This window comes from Ornithorhynchus anatinus, chromosome 3 (genome assembly GCF_004115215.2).
Source record: "Ornithorhynchus anatinus isolate Pmale09 chromosome 3, mOrnAna1.pri.v4, whole genome shotgun sequence".
Taxonomy (NCBI): domain Eukaryota; kingdom Metazoa; phylum Chordata; class Mammalia; order Monotremata; family Ornithorhynchidae; genus Ornithorhynchus; species Ornithorhynchus anatinus.
This window is the reverse complement of record NC_041730.1, coordinates 21,125,013-21,136,962: the sequence shown is the minus strand read 5'-3', so window position 1 is coordinate 21,136,962 and position 11,950 is coordinate 21,125,013. Positions and strand designations below refer to the sequence as shown.

General features: G+C 61.9%; 2 protein-coding genes across 3 annotated transcripts; one reads left to right on the top strand and one right to left on the bottom strand.

The window, feature by feature from the left end:
- The first annotated feature begins 1,342 nt into the window (after nt 1-1,342).
- Nucleotides 1,343-5,709, top strand: FAM180B (family with sequence similarity 180 member B). Its single transcript, XM_029060607.2, has 3 exons — nt 1,343-1,436; nt 3,906-3,976; nt 4,371-5,709. Exons 1-3 carry the CDS (start codon nt 1,355-1,357, stop codon nt 4,755-4,757), a joined length of 540 nt encoding a protein of 179 aa, XP_028916440.1. The 5' UTR covers nt 1,343-1,354; the 3' UTR covers nt 4,758-5,709.
- A 762-nt stretch (nt 5,710-6,471) lies between these two features.
- On the bottom strand, nt 6,472-11,150 carry C1QTNF4 (C1q and TNF related 4). 2 transcript variants are annotated; one of them, XM_029060605.2, is made up of 2 exons: nt 10,923-11,150; nt 6,472-7,940 (listed from the first exon to the last, which is right to left on the bottom strand). In XM_029060605.2, exon 2 carries the CDS (start codon nt 7,933-7,935, stop codon nt 6,862-6,864), a length of 1,074 nt encoding a protein of 357 aa, XP_028916438.1. In that variant the 5' UTR covers nt 7,936-7,940; nt 10,923-11,150; the 3' UTR covers nt 6,472-6,861. The 2 variants fall into 2 exon arrangements, with proteins under 2 accessions (XP_028916438.1, XP_028916439.1); XM_029060606.2 differs by having other exon boundaries at nt 6,472-7,936; nt 10,923-11,143.
- Between the last annotated feature and the right edge of the window lie 800 nt (nt 11,151-11,950).

Genomic DNA, 11,950 nt, shown 5'->3' with positions numbered 1-11,950 from the left:
GAGAAGCTGGCGAGGGTCGGGTTGCCTGGGGTGGAGGCGCTGGGAGAATTAGGGGGCCGAAGGGTGGAATTGAAAGCTGGAAATTTCTCTGATGGGCGTGACCCCACTCCCAGTCCTGCCAATCACCGGGGAGACCCATGTCATCATCTGGCCGACCCCATCCTCAGTGTCCTAGAATTACATCTCTGGGAAACTTTCCCTGACTCTAGTTCCCTCCCTACCGTGCTAACGCTTCACTTATGTGCTTTAAGGCCGTAACCCCCTAAGCCCCGAGGTACTAACCATCCCCTTCCCCACATAGTTCTTACGCACACATCTTCATTCTCGATCGTTTTCAACGTCCGTTTCCCCTTCTGGGTTGGAAGCTCCTTGAAAGCGGGCGTTGTACCCACTAGCTTCACTGTACTCTCAAGTGTTGTCCCGCGCTCTGCATAGAGTAAACAATACCATCGGTGGGTTGGTGGATGGGTAACAGCTCGGAGCCCAGGGGTCCTGAAGGGAACTTGATTATTTTTCCTTAAATGTTGAGCATTTCCTGCGCGCCACCCGCTGAACTGAATGGGGTAAATACAAGATAAGTTTGAACACGGTTCACGTCCCACACGCGGTTCACGTCCCACACGGGGCTCACCGTCTTCATCCCCACTTTACAGATGAGGGAACGGAGGCACAGAGAAGTGGAGTGACTTGCCCAAGGTCACGCAGCAGACAAGTGGCGGAGGCGGGATTAGAAGCCAGGTCCCGATTCCCAGACTTTCCTCTCAGCCAGCTGGTCAGCCAAACACCCCTCCCTCAGGAAAAGGGTTTGGCTGGGTCGCTGACAGGATCCCGTGAGGAGAGTGGCCAGATCAGTCGGTCGTATTTAATGAGCTTTTGCTACGTGCCGAGCACTGTACTAAGCGATTGAGAGAGTACGATACAGTCGGGTTAGCGGTCGTTTTCCCTCCCATAATGAGCTGAATTGGAAGGGTCAGCCTTCTGCTGAGATGTCCCCGGGCCGAGGACAAAAAATAAGGACGGATCGAGGCCCGGGCTCTGTTCCGTGAGAGATCTCGCCGAAGCCATTTGGTGTCAGAAACCTTTTTTCTATTAACTGACCCCGCCGCCCGGCCAGGGTAAACAGGCCAGGGAAGAGACCCAGGAGGTTGGGAATCTGGCTCCCGCTTCCTGGAAAACAACGGGAGATTCCTCAATTCCAATCTGGGATGGAAAGTGCCCCCGGAGGGAGTAGAGATAGTCGGGCCAGCCCCTCCCTGTTTTGCATTGGAGACAGATGGGGGTGGGGTGGGGGGGCCCGGTTCCAGTGGAAAAGCTGGAGCCAGTTCGGCAGAGGCAGAGGGGAACGGTACGTGGCATGGCCGTGGGGCTGCATCTCCGAGCCTGGGCTTGGGCAGCTCTGGGGCTCTGCCTGGTGGCTGGATCCCGCGGACATAGAGGTAGGCCTTATCCTCCCGCCCCCTTCCCCCTGCACCTCCTCCCACACCCCCGCTCTCCCCTTTCCTTCCTTCGTTTCCTGAAGCTCAACCCGCCGGCCTACGGGAAGCCGCTCGAAGGCTACGTGCTTAACGGAGCGAGCGGGGCCGAGCAGGTGCGCTGGGCTTGGGGGAGAGGCAGGAACGGGCACGTGGCTGAGGGGGACGTTGGCCGGACTGGCCTCGTTCGCCCCTTCCCGGGCTCCTCCGGTCCCTCGGCGTCGGTTCGGCCCGAAGAAGCCCGAGCTGGGGGTGGTCGGTGGCTGGGCCTAGCGACCGATAGCGGGAGACGCCTCAGGGCTGTCTCGGCTGTGGGTGACCCGGCACAGCCTGGCACCGGTGGCTTGGGGAGGGGGTGGCGCGGCCTAACCCGGGGACAACCAGGGTCTCCCCCCAGCACACGGGTCCGATCCCGGGGCACGGGCGGAGGGAAAAGGGTCCGGCGGAGATCCTGCGGGAAGCTTCCCCGCCCCTGCCCCTCCTGCAGCTCAAGCACCCTCCTCCCTGCATCCAGTGCCCGTGGGGAGCCCTTCGGGATCATTCCGCCTCTGGGGGTAACTTCTCCGTACGGCGGAGGGGCTGACAAGGGGCATCTAGAGGAAGGGGGGCACCACCAGAGGCTTCCAGTCTCCAGCCTCTCAGAACCGGCTCCGCTTGAGCCCAGGGAGGCGCGTAGAAGTCCGGGCCGGAGGGCCGGGTTGCGGTAACAGTGGGGAGGAAAGGCCGGCGTAGAGGCCGGAGTAAAGGCCGAGGGCCCTCTTCCTCCTGGTGGTGGCGAGCGGGGTGGGGCCGGCCTTTCCCTCACGCCCAGAGCTTTCTGGGGTTTTTTCTGGTATTTGTTAAGCACTTACTATGTGCCGGGCACTGTACTAAAAGCTTTCTTGCATGTTTCTATAAGTGCTGCGCTCCCAGGGCTCCACAATCCACCCAGCCTGCGGGGGGAAGAGGGATATGGCCGCCCTGGCATCGGGCAGCAGCTGACGTCGAAATGGCCCAGGGCCGGAGTGATCCGAGGGCTGGGCCCGGGAGCTGCTCTTCCCAGCCCGTCCCCTGCAGGGGCTTTCTGCCCCTGTGCCCACCTTGATTACCCTAACAGCCTCGTTGCTGACCTCCCTGCCTCCTGGGTCTCCCCACACCAGTCCAGACTTCACTCTGCAGCCCGGATCATTTTCCTACAGAAGCATTCAGTCCACGTTTCCCCGCTTCTCAAGACCCAAGGGTGGTGGCCCGTTCATCTCTGCATCAAACAGAAACTCCACACCGTGGGTTTTAAAACCCTCAGTGACCTTGCTTCGTCCCACCTCACCTCGCGGCTCTCCTCCTCCAACCAGGCCCACACACGCCGCTCCTCTAATGCCAACCTTCTCCGTATACCTCGATCTCGTCTGTCTCGCCGCCGACCTCTCGCCCACGTCTTGCTTCTGGCCTGGAACCCCCTCCCTCATCATATCCGACAGAAAATTACCCTCCAGCGTGGCTCAGTGGAAAGAGCCCGGGCTTGAGAGTAGGAGGTCATGGGTTTGAACCCCCGCTTTGCCACTTGTCAGCTGTGTGACTGTGGGCAAGTCACTTCACCTCTCTGTGCCTCAGTTCCCTCATCTGTAAAGTGGGGATGAAGACTGTGAGCCCCACGTGGGACAACCTGATGACCCTGTATCTACCCCGGCGCTTAGAACAGTGCTCTGCACATAGTAAGCGCTTAACAAATACCAACATTGCTATTATTATTAACAAATACCAACATCATCATCATCATCATCTCCCTACCTTCAAAGTCTTATCGAAGGCCCATCTCCTCCAAGAGGCCTTCCCAGACTAGGCCCTCCTTTCCTCTTCTCCCACTCCCTTCTGCGTCGCTCTGACTTCCTCCCTTTATTCCTCTCCCTTCCCAGCCCCGCAGCACTCATGTACACATCTACACGTACAGAGAAGCAGCGAGGCTCAGTGGAAAGAGCCCGGACTTGGGAGCCAGAGCTCGTGGGTTCTAATCCCGACTCTGCCCCTTGTCAGCTGTGTGACTTTGGGCAAGTCACTTCACTTCCCTGGGCCTCAGTTTCCTCATCTGTAAAACGGGGATGAAGTGTGAGCCCCACGTGGGACCGCCTGATCACCTTGTATCGACCGCAGCTCTTAGAACGGTGCTTGGCACGTAGTAAGCGCTTAACAGATGTCAATATTATTATTAACAGATACCATCATTATTATCTGTAATTTATATTAACATCCATCTCCCCCTCTAGACTGTAAGCTCACTGTGGGCAAGGAATGTGTTTACTGTTCTACTGTACTCTCCCAAGCGCTTAGTCCAGTGGTCCGCACACGGTAAGCTCTCAATAAATACCATTGATCGATTGATCGAGGGCAGAGTAGGGCCGGGGTCCAGAGGGGCCAGACAGAGACCCTCACTCCCCGTGTCTTACTTGGGTTTCCCAGGCGAGTCCACGGCCAATGCTGGCAGCAGCCATTCTCCCCAGGAGCCAGAGGACGTGGACGTGATGTTTGAGGTCACTGGACTGGGGCGGGAGTCTCTGCGGTTGGGAGGGAGGGTGGAACGGGCAACCAAAGTGGAAGAGGTTGGAGTGGGGGGACCCCCTAAACAGGAAGGAGAGGCATTCCAGGTGTGGGGCACTAGGGGAACAACCCAGGCTATCTCTCCGACCCCTTCCCCCCAGGCCCCGAATCCCGCCTCCCGCCCTCTCTTTCCCCCCGGCCTACTCTGGGGCCCCTCGTCCCACTCTCTTCCATTCCTCGCCCACCCCAATGCCCCCCGCCCCCTGCTGGGTGTGTGTGGGGTCTCCCTTCCCAAGTCCCTCCTTACCTTGTCTGCGGCTCTGCCCCCCGCCCGCCTCGCCCCCTGCCCACCTCTCCTTCATCCTCCTGCTCCTCTTTCTTTTCCAGCTGCTCTGGGGCGGGCTGGAGCTGGACGGCGACGGGCAGCTCCGGCCGCAGGACGAAGAACTGGCGTCGATGCGCTCCGGCCGCCGGCTCGCCCACCTCCTGCATCACCGGGCGTCCAGCGGCCTGGCCGGGGTGGAGCGGCGGGTGCAGCAGCTGGAGCGGGAGGCCGCCCCTCTGGACCCCGTGGGCTTCGAGCAGCTGGTCCTCACCAGCTTGTTCTGCGCCTACCGGCTCCAGGCGGCGCAGGGGGAGGAGAGGGGCCAGTGGATCCAGCTTTTCTTCCGCCTGGTGCAGGAAACCCTCCGGGACCTGTGCAAAGGCTTTTGTCCACAGGGTCACCCGTCCCCGCTGGCCCTGTGGGCAGTCCTGAATCCCCCGCCACAGTGACCTCACCACCCCTTCCCCGGCCCAGGCAGGAGGTCCCCCCCCCGACTCTGGATGCTGAATGCCCGGCTGCTTCGTTTCGACGCCCTACACCCCCACCCTTCATCCCTCTTCTCTCCCCACCTCCCCCAGGCGTCCCAGGAGCCGGGGCTCCTCTCCCTTCTTCTTTAGGCTTCCGCCCCTCTCCGGTCCACGCGGGAGTCCCTGGGGGGCTATTATTCAAAGATCCAGTGGTAAGACAGTCTGGCTCCTGGGGGAGAGGAAGGTAGGGGTGGGTGGAGGCCCAGAAATGCCGGGAAGGGGTTGAGTTGGAGAGTGAGAGGTGAGGTTTGGGAAGAGAGGGGACGTTGGGAGGGTGACCTGCCCAGCCCCGGGTGAGCTCTCCTCGGGTTGGGCACCCTGGGGCCTCTGCAGGGCCTCGGGGAGGTAGAAAGGCAACAGAAAGAGAACACTTTTTCCCTCGCCACCCACCCTGCCGGGGAGCTCGGATATCAGGAGGGGCTGAGCTCAGGCCTGGCCCACGAGGTCTCTCCATTTCCCCGAGGGCTTTGACAAGGGCCTGCTCCAACTCAGTGAGGTGCTGGGGGTTAGGATGAACCCTTTCCCAGCCCTAGGGCGTTTTCCCGGTCAGCCTGCGTCATTCCCCTGCCCTCTCCTCCTCCTCCTCAACATTCGTCTGCCCCTCTGGAAGCAGCTGGAGAGACCCTTAAAGGGGACCCGGCCCCTGCCCCGGAGGGAGCAGGAGGGAGGGTGCCGGTGGAGACCGGCCAGTAGGATCGAGCAGGGCCCCGGGCTCCGCTGGGCTGTGCCAGTGACCGTGGCAGGTGCCGGAAAGGCCGAGAAAGCAGCCCCACCCGGGGGCTGAGCTGACGCCGCATGTCGATCTTCTGAGTAAAGCGCTCTGCACAGCTGCTCCGCTGTGGCTTCCTCCCCGGCACGGTCCACTGGCACGGGAAGGGGCTGACGCCTTCGGGCCCTCCCTTCCTCCTTCCCTCCCTCCCTCCCTCCCATCACCGCTCCCAAGTCCTTCAGGCCCGGGGCCTCGGCCGAAGTCCCAGGACCCCGCCCGGGTCTCCGGTCGGCTTCGATCCCCTCCGTCCGGTTCCAGAGGTCTTCCAAGCCCAGCCCGGTTTGGTGTCCTCGGGGAGGGAGGCTAAGGAGAGGATTGGAGGCCCCGGGACAACAGGGGTCAAGGCCAGGGGAGGGAAGAGGAAAAGATCCCCGGGTGGAAATCGGATTCTCGGGGTCACGGTCTTGAGCGAGAGGCGACCCCTGGCTGGTGGCCGTTCCCAAGATAACTGGGGAGGAAGGAGGCCGGGGCAGCCGGGATATTTGGGCGCCTGGAGGCTCGGAGTCAGGCTGGACTGACCCCGTCCAGGGAAGAGCAGACGAGATCTGGCCCGGGAGCTGACTCCAGGGCGCCAGGACTGCCGTCTCACGCCGCTCGCCTCCTGCCGGGGACCGACCGTTCGGTTGTTGGGATCCCGGGCTTTCACGGCGGCGGCGGCCTCTCGCTCGACCCCTCGCTCCTTTCCGCCCCCCGGCCGTCTCCCCACCTGGCCGGAGACCCCAGCCTCCCACTCCAGCTCATTCCCACGCTGCAGCTCAGAACCGCGCACCAGCCTCAAACATCGGTCCAACCCTCACCGCTGGCACGGCTTCTCTCGGCCATTGGGGAGGGGCCTTCCTCCCAAGCCCAGATGGAATACACAACTGCTTGGCTCGCTGTGGCCAGAGCCTGCCGGACCCCTGTTTTATTGGCTGATCCAGAACCCAGCGCCCCCCCGCCCCCAAAACCTCCCTCCCTTCCCCACCCCACCCACCTCCCTGGCTCTCCCAGCGAGCGCTAGCTGACCCAAGGTCTCATGCTTTGACGTCGGGCTAGAACAGCGACAAGGGACACCCGCCCCAGCTGGACGTAGCGGGGCTGAAAGCTGACGTGTGCGCACGGCTCCCGCACACGTACACCCACGCGCGCGCACACACACGCACACGTGTACACACACACACACACACACAAAGCATGCGTTTCAATCCTCCCCCCGGACCTCCCGGCCCCTCCGATTCTCGGTCTCCCCTCACCCCACGGCAGGCGGGAGGGAGGCGATCAGGTCCCCGGGGGGCCGGGCGGGCCCGCCGGTCCGGGGTCCGGGTACACCAGGAAGCCGGTGAAGGTGATGTACTTGCCGTGGTTGCTGTACGCCCCGTAGCCGTCGTGCTGGTGGCTGTAGAGCCAGACGGCGTCGCCCTGGCGCAGGGGCAGCATGACGCTCTGGCTCTGCATCTCCCGCCGGCGCGAGCGGTCGTCGTCGTAGATCATGGCCTGCACCTCGTCGCGGTTCTTCATCAGCTTCACCGACAGCGTCTTGCGCGGCATCTTGCCGACGGTGAAGGAGAAGTAGTAGGCGCCGGGCAGGCGGCAGCGGAAGACGCCCGACGCCGCGTCGAAGTCGCCCCCGATATTGACGAACTCGGTGTCGAAGGTGACGGGCCGGTGACGGAGGGAGGCCTCTTCCACTCCCACCAGGCTCTGCGAGCGAGCCGCCGAGAAGGCCGAGCGGGGGTCCGGCCGGGCCGCGGGGGCCCGGGCCCGGCCCGCCGCCTCCTCCCCGTCCTCCTCCCGCTCTCCCGCCAGGCCCCCGAGCGGGCCGCGGTGGGGCGGCGGGGCCGGCCCGAGGCCGTGGAAGTAGGAGGAGGTGTCGGGGTAGATGAGGTAGCCGCTGAAGGTGGTGCAGGGCCCGGGGGTGCTGTAGAGCGCGTACTGGGGGTCCCCGTGGAGCCGCAGCCAGACGGTGTCTCCGTAGTCCAGCTGCAGCATGGCGCTCTGGCTGGCCACCTTGCGGTCGGCCCGCTGGTGCTCGTCGAAGGCCATGGCCTGCACCTCGTTCCGGTTCCTCACCAGCATGACCGACAGGCTCTTCTGTGGGTACTTGCCCACGGTGAAGGAGAAGTAGTAGGCCCCCGGCACCCGGCAGCGGAACAGCCCCGACTTGGGGTCGAAGTCATCCCCGATGTTGACGTAGACCTTGTCGAAGGTCACGGCCATCTCCGTGTTGCCCTCCAGGCTGCTGGTCCGGGCCACCGAGAAGGCGGAACGGAGCTCCGGGCTGGGGCCCGGGCCCAGTCCCCAGGCCGCGGGCCAGAAGAGGCCCATCAGGAGCTGAGCTCTCCAGAGCGCCATTCTGCCTGAAAGAGAAGAAGCAGGGCTGGGGTGGGGGAGGCCAGGGGGTCCTGAGAGGGGTGCCCCCCGGCTCCTCCTCGCGGACCACCGGGCCGGAGGCATTTGGGATCAGATGGAGGAGTGAGGGGGCACGGGGTGCCCAGCCCCAGGCAACACCCAGGTGTCCAGCGGCCAAGGAAGTCGGGGACGGGTTGTGGGTGGGAACGGGGGTCGGGGTTGGAGTGAAGGGTGGAGGGTTTGGGAAGCAGGTCGGCGCCTGGGGAGCCCCGAGATCGCTCCAGAGAACCACCTCTTTGCCCCCTCAACTGGACTGACTTGTCGGGAGCATTTACCGAGTTCTGGCTACTTATGGAGCGGGGTCCTAGGCCCTTGGGAACATCCACCAGAGGTAAAAGGGCTGATCTTGGCCTTCGGAGGGTCCTCCTCTCCCGCTCGGGGCAGGGGGTTCCCCGGCTCAGCCCCCCGGCTGCCATGGCAGCGGGGCCTGGGGGCAGACGGAGACCCGGTCCTCCCGGCCTCTGATTCTGATCCCCGTCGTGGCCTGGATCTCAGCTCCGGCCCAGTCTGCCCAGCAGTCACTGTGGAAAGACTTGGAAGCAGCGTGGCTCGGTGGAAAGAGCCCGGGCTTGGGAGTCAGAGGTCATGGGTTCAAATCCCGGCTCAGCCACTTGTCTCTGGGCAAGTCACTTCACTTCTCTGTGCCTCAGTTACCCCTTCTGTAAAATGGGGGTTAAGACCGTGAGCCCCACGTGGGACAACCTGATCACCTTGTATCCTCCTCAGCACTTAGAACGGTGCTTTGCACCTAAACAAATGCCATCATTATTATTAAGCTAGGCCTGGGGAGAACCACTGTGGGAAGACGGAGGGCAGTGGGAACTAAAGGTCGGGAGGAGGGAGGGGGACGGGACCCGGGAGCCTCGGCCCAGAGCAGAGGGCGGTGAGAGGTGGGCGGTTAAGCAGTCTGCACCTCCACAAGCGTGCCCTGCTCCTCTCTGTACTGGGGAGTGGGGGAAGCAAACTTCATGAACTCTGATGCCAGACAGCTCTCTCTGTTCCCTCAGCCCTCCCCTTCTTCCCTCCCGCCACCCTGTCCAAGGCCACCCTGTCCCCAAGGTTGCCGCAAAGCAGTGTGGCCTAGGAGAAAGAGCACAGGCCCGGGAGTCAGAGGACATGGATCCTAATCCTCACTCCGCTACCTGCCGGCTGTGACCTTGGGCAAGTCACTTCACTGTGCCTCCGTTCCCTCATCTGTAAAATGGGGAATGATTGTGAGCCCCACATGGGATATGGACTGTGTCCAACCTGATTAGCTTTTATCTACCCCAGGGCTCAGTACAATGCCTAGCACACAGTAAATGCTCTACAGATACCATTAAAAAAAGAAAAAGCAAAGGCTGGACCGTTTTACTGGACCATTTTACCAGCCCTCAGATCTCTTCCCACTTCCTTCCATTCCAGCTCCTGCCCCTCTCTTTCGGCCTCCCAGCCTGGACCCCAAAGCACTGCTCGAGGGTCAGAGCCCCAGACAAATCTGAGGACCCACCACTGCCCTTCTCTGGGCTTCAGTTTTCCCATCCGCAAATCTGAGGGGAAACAAATCCAACAGTGTGAGGGGAAATGCAGGAGGTGAACCTCCAAACCCGCTCTGCAAACACACCGTGCCGGAGAAAACACTGAATAAAAAGAAAAAGGTACAGTGCAGGGTCCTCTGAGCTGCAAGGGAGTCTACTAGCCCCAGCCCCTTCCCCTTGGCCAGGATCCCCGGACTCCCTCTTGCCCCTCCCCGCCCCCCAGCTTCTGTCAGCTCCGCTGACCTCCCACCCCTGCGTGCAGGGGCCTTTGCTTCAAATCCAGTAGGATCCCGGTCCTTCCCGGAGGAGGGGCGTGGGGAAGGGGGCTATGGGGTGAGGATGAAATACAGTGAGAAGGGAGGAATGGGATTCGGGATCTTGGGGATAGCTCCTTTCCCCTCTTCCTCTCCCCTCCCCTAAGGGGAGACTTAAATAGACACAAAGAGAGGGAACTGGGAGGAGAAGAATAATGCAGCAAACTCCAGAGCAGAAGGAGGACTCCTGCCCTTCAGCCCGGGTTTCCTGGGGTCACTCACATCCACAGAAGGTGTTCGCCCCCCCTCGCCCCTCCCCCGCCCATCCTCTTGAGCTCATCTTGAGCTGCAACCAGGATGAAGAGCTCACAGCAGCCCCCCACATCAGCCCCACCTCCCCTTCCCAGGGACCCTCCTTCCTGGACCTCGCACACCTGGCCCCCACCCCCTCATCACCAGCCAAGGGAGAAGCTTGCCAGGGAACCAGGGGAGGGGTGGAAACCCCTTACCTTCTCCCCCTTCCCCCTTCATCCATTCAACCACATTTTTTGAGTGCTTACTGTGTGCAGAGCACGGTACTAAGCGCTCGGGAAAGTACACAACAGCAATAGAGAGAGACAATCCCTGCCCACAACCAACTCACAGTTTTAGGGGTGGGGTGGGAGACTGACATCAATACAAATCAGATTGCCAGAGACCCGCTCCTGGCTCCCCTGGGGAAGGGGCGTGCGTTTTGAGGAGGGGAGGGGGAAGTTCCTGCCTTCTCCCTTTTAATGGAAGAATAATTCTAATTACGGTATTTGTTAAGCCCTTACGATGTGCCAGGCACTGTTCTAAGCGCTGGGAAAAGTCCCCTCCCAGGTTCAGCTCCCTGGCAGGGGAAAGTTCTCCCCACTGCGGGAGAAGCTCCGATCCTTTGGTTTCCTGGGAGAAAACCCCTTACTCCCTCCTCCAACCTTTTCGGATTCAAAGCATCCCCTTCTCCCCATCCCCCAGCGCGCAGGTGGAGGGGGCAAAAAAAACAACCCTTGCCCGGTCTTCTCCTCCCCCTTCTTCCCACCTCCTGGGTAACAGGGGTCCGGCACGGTGCTTGGCACATCATCATCGTTATCATCATCATCATCATCCCCCCTTCGAGATAAAAGCCCTCGGGACTCACCTGCCTCCGGGAGAAAGGCCGTGATCCGGTCCAGTCCTCGGGCCCGGCCCCAGGGCCCAGCCCCCCGACCCCGGGGTCCCAGGAGATCCCGGCCCTGGACGGGCGCCCGGGCGAGCGGAGCGTTGCGCACTGACGAGGCTCTGCGCCCACAAAATCCGCCTCGGGGGGCGGGGGAGGGGACAGGACGGGAGAGGAAGGACCAGACGGAGGGAGATGGAGATGGGGATCCAGATGCGGAGAGATGGGAGGGAGGCAGGATGAGGGAAAGAGAAGGAAGGAAGGAAGGGAAAGGGGAGGAGGGAGGGAGAGAGGCGAGCCCAATGGACCAGAGGGAGAAAGGAAGGAAGAAACGAGAGGAGGACCACCCCAGCCGGAGAAGACGAGGAGGACGACAGAGGGTCCCCTCTAGAATGGGATCTGAAGACAAAGGCAGGAGGGGTGGGCTGCGGGGACAGGGGCTGCGGGGACAGGAGATGAGGCCTCTGGGGCTGGGAGGGTTAAGGCGGGAATCCGGCCTTCTGGGCTCCTCACCGGAGAAGGGACACCCGGCCGGACACCCCCCATCCCAGAGAGTGTCGAGGGAGGAAGGGGACAGAGGGCTGAGAGGAGGGGAAAAAGGTCATGAGGAATTTGCTAAGGGAGAGAGAAGAAAAGATCGAAAAGAACCAACAACGAAACCCGACCCGGTGGAAGTAGACGAAAAGGGAGAGAGGAGAAACCCCGCACGAGCCCTCCGGCCTCTAGAATTCGAATCCCAGCCTCAGCCGGTCCTCACGGGACCCTCTCTCCCCTCTCTTCCCTAGCGCGGCTCAGCCGGGGACGGTAGGTGTCCCGGAGAGGTCCCGGGATGGAGGCAGGAGGCCCTGGTCTCAAGGTCACTGGACCGGCGAGGCCTCCTGGAGAGAAAGAAAGTTTCCGGGTAGTAGTCCTCAGGGGAAAGAACATTTCAGTTGAGGTTCGGGGCCCCCAAGTGAAGTAATAATAATAATAATAATGATTATGGTATCTGTTAAGCACTTACTATGTGC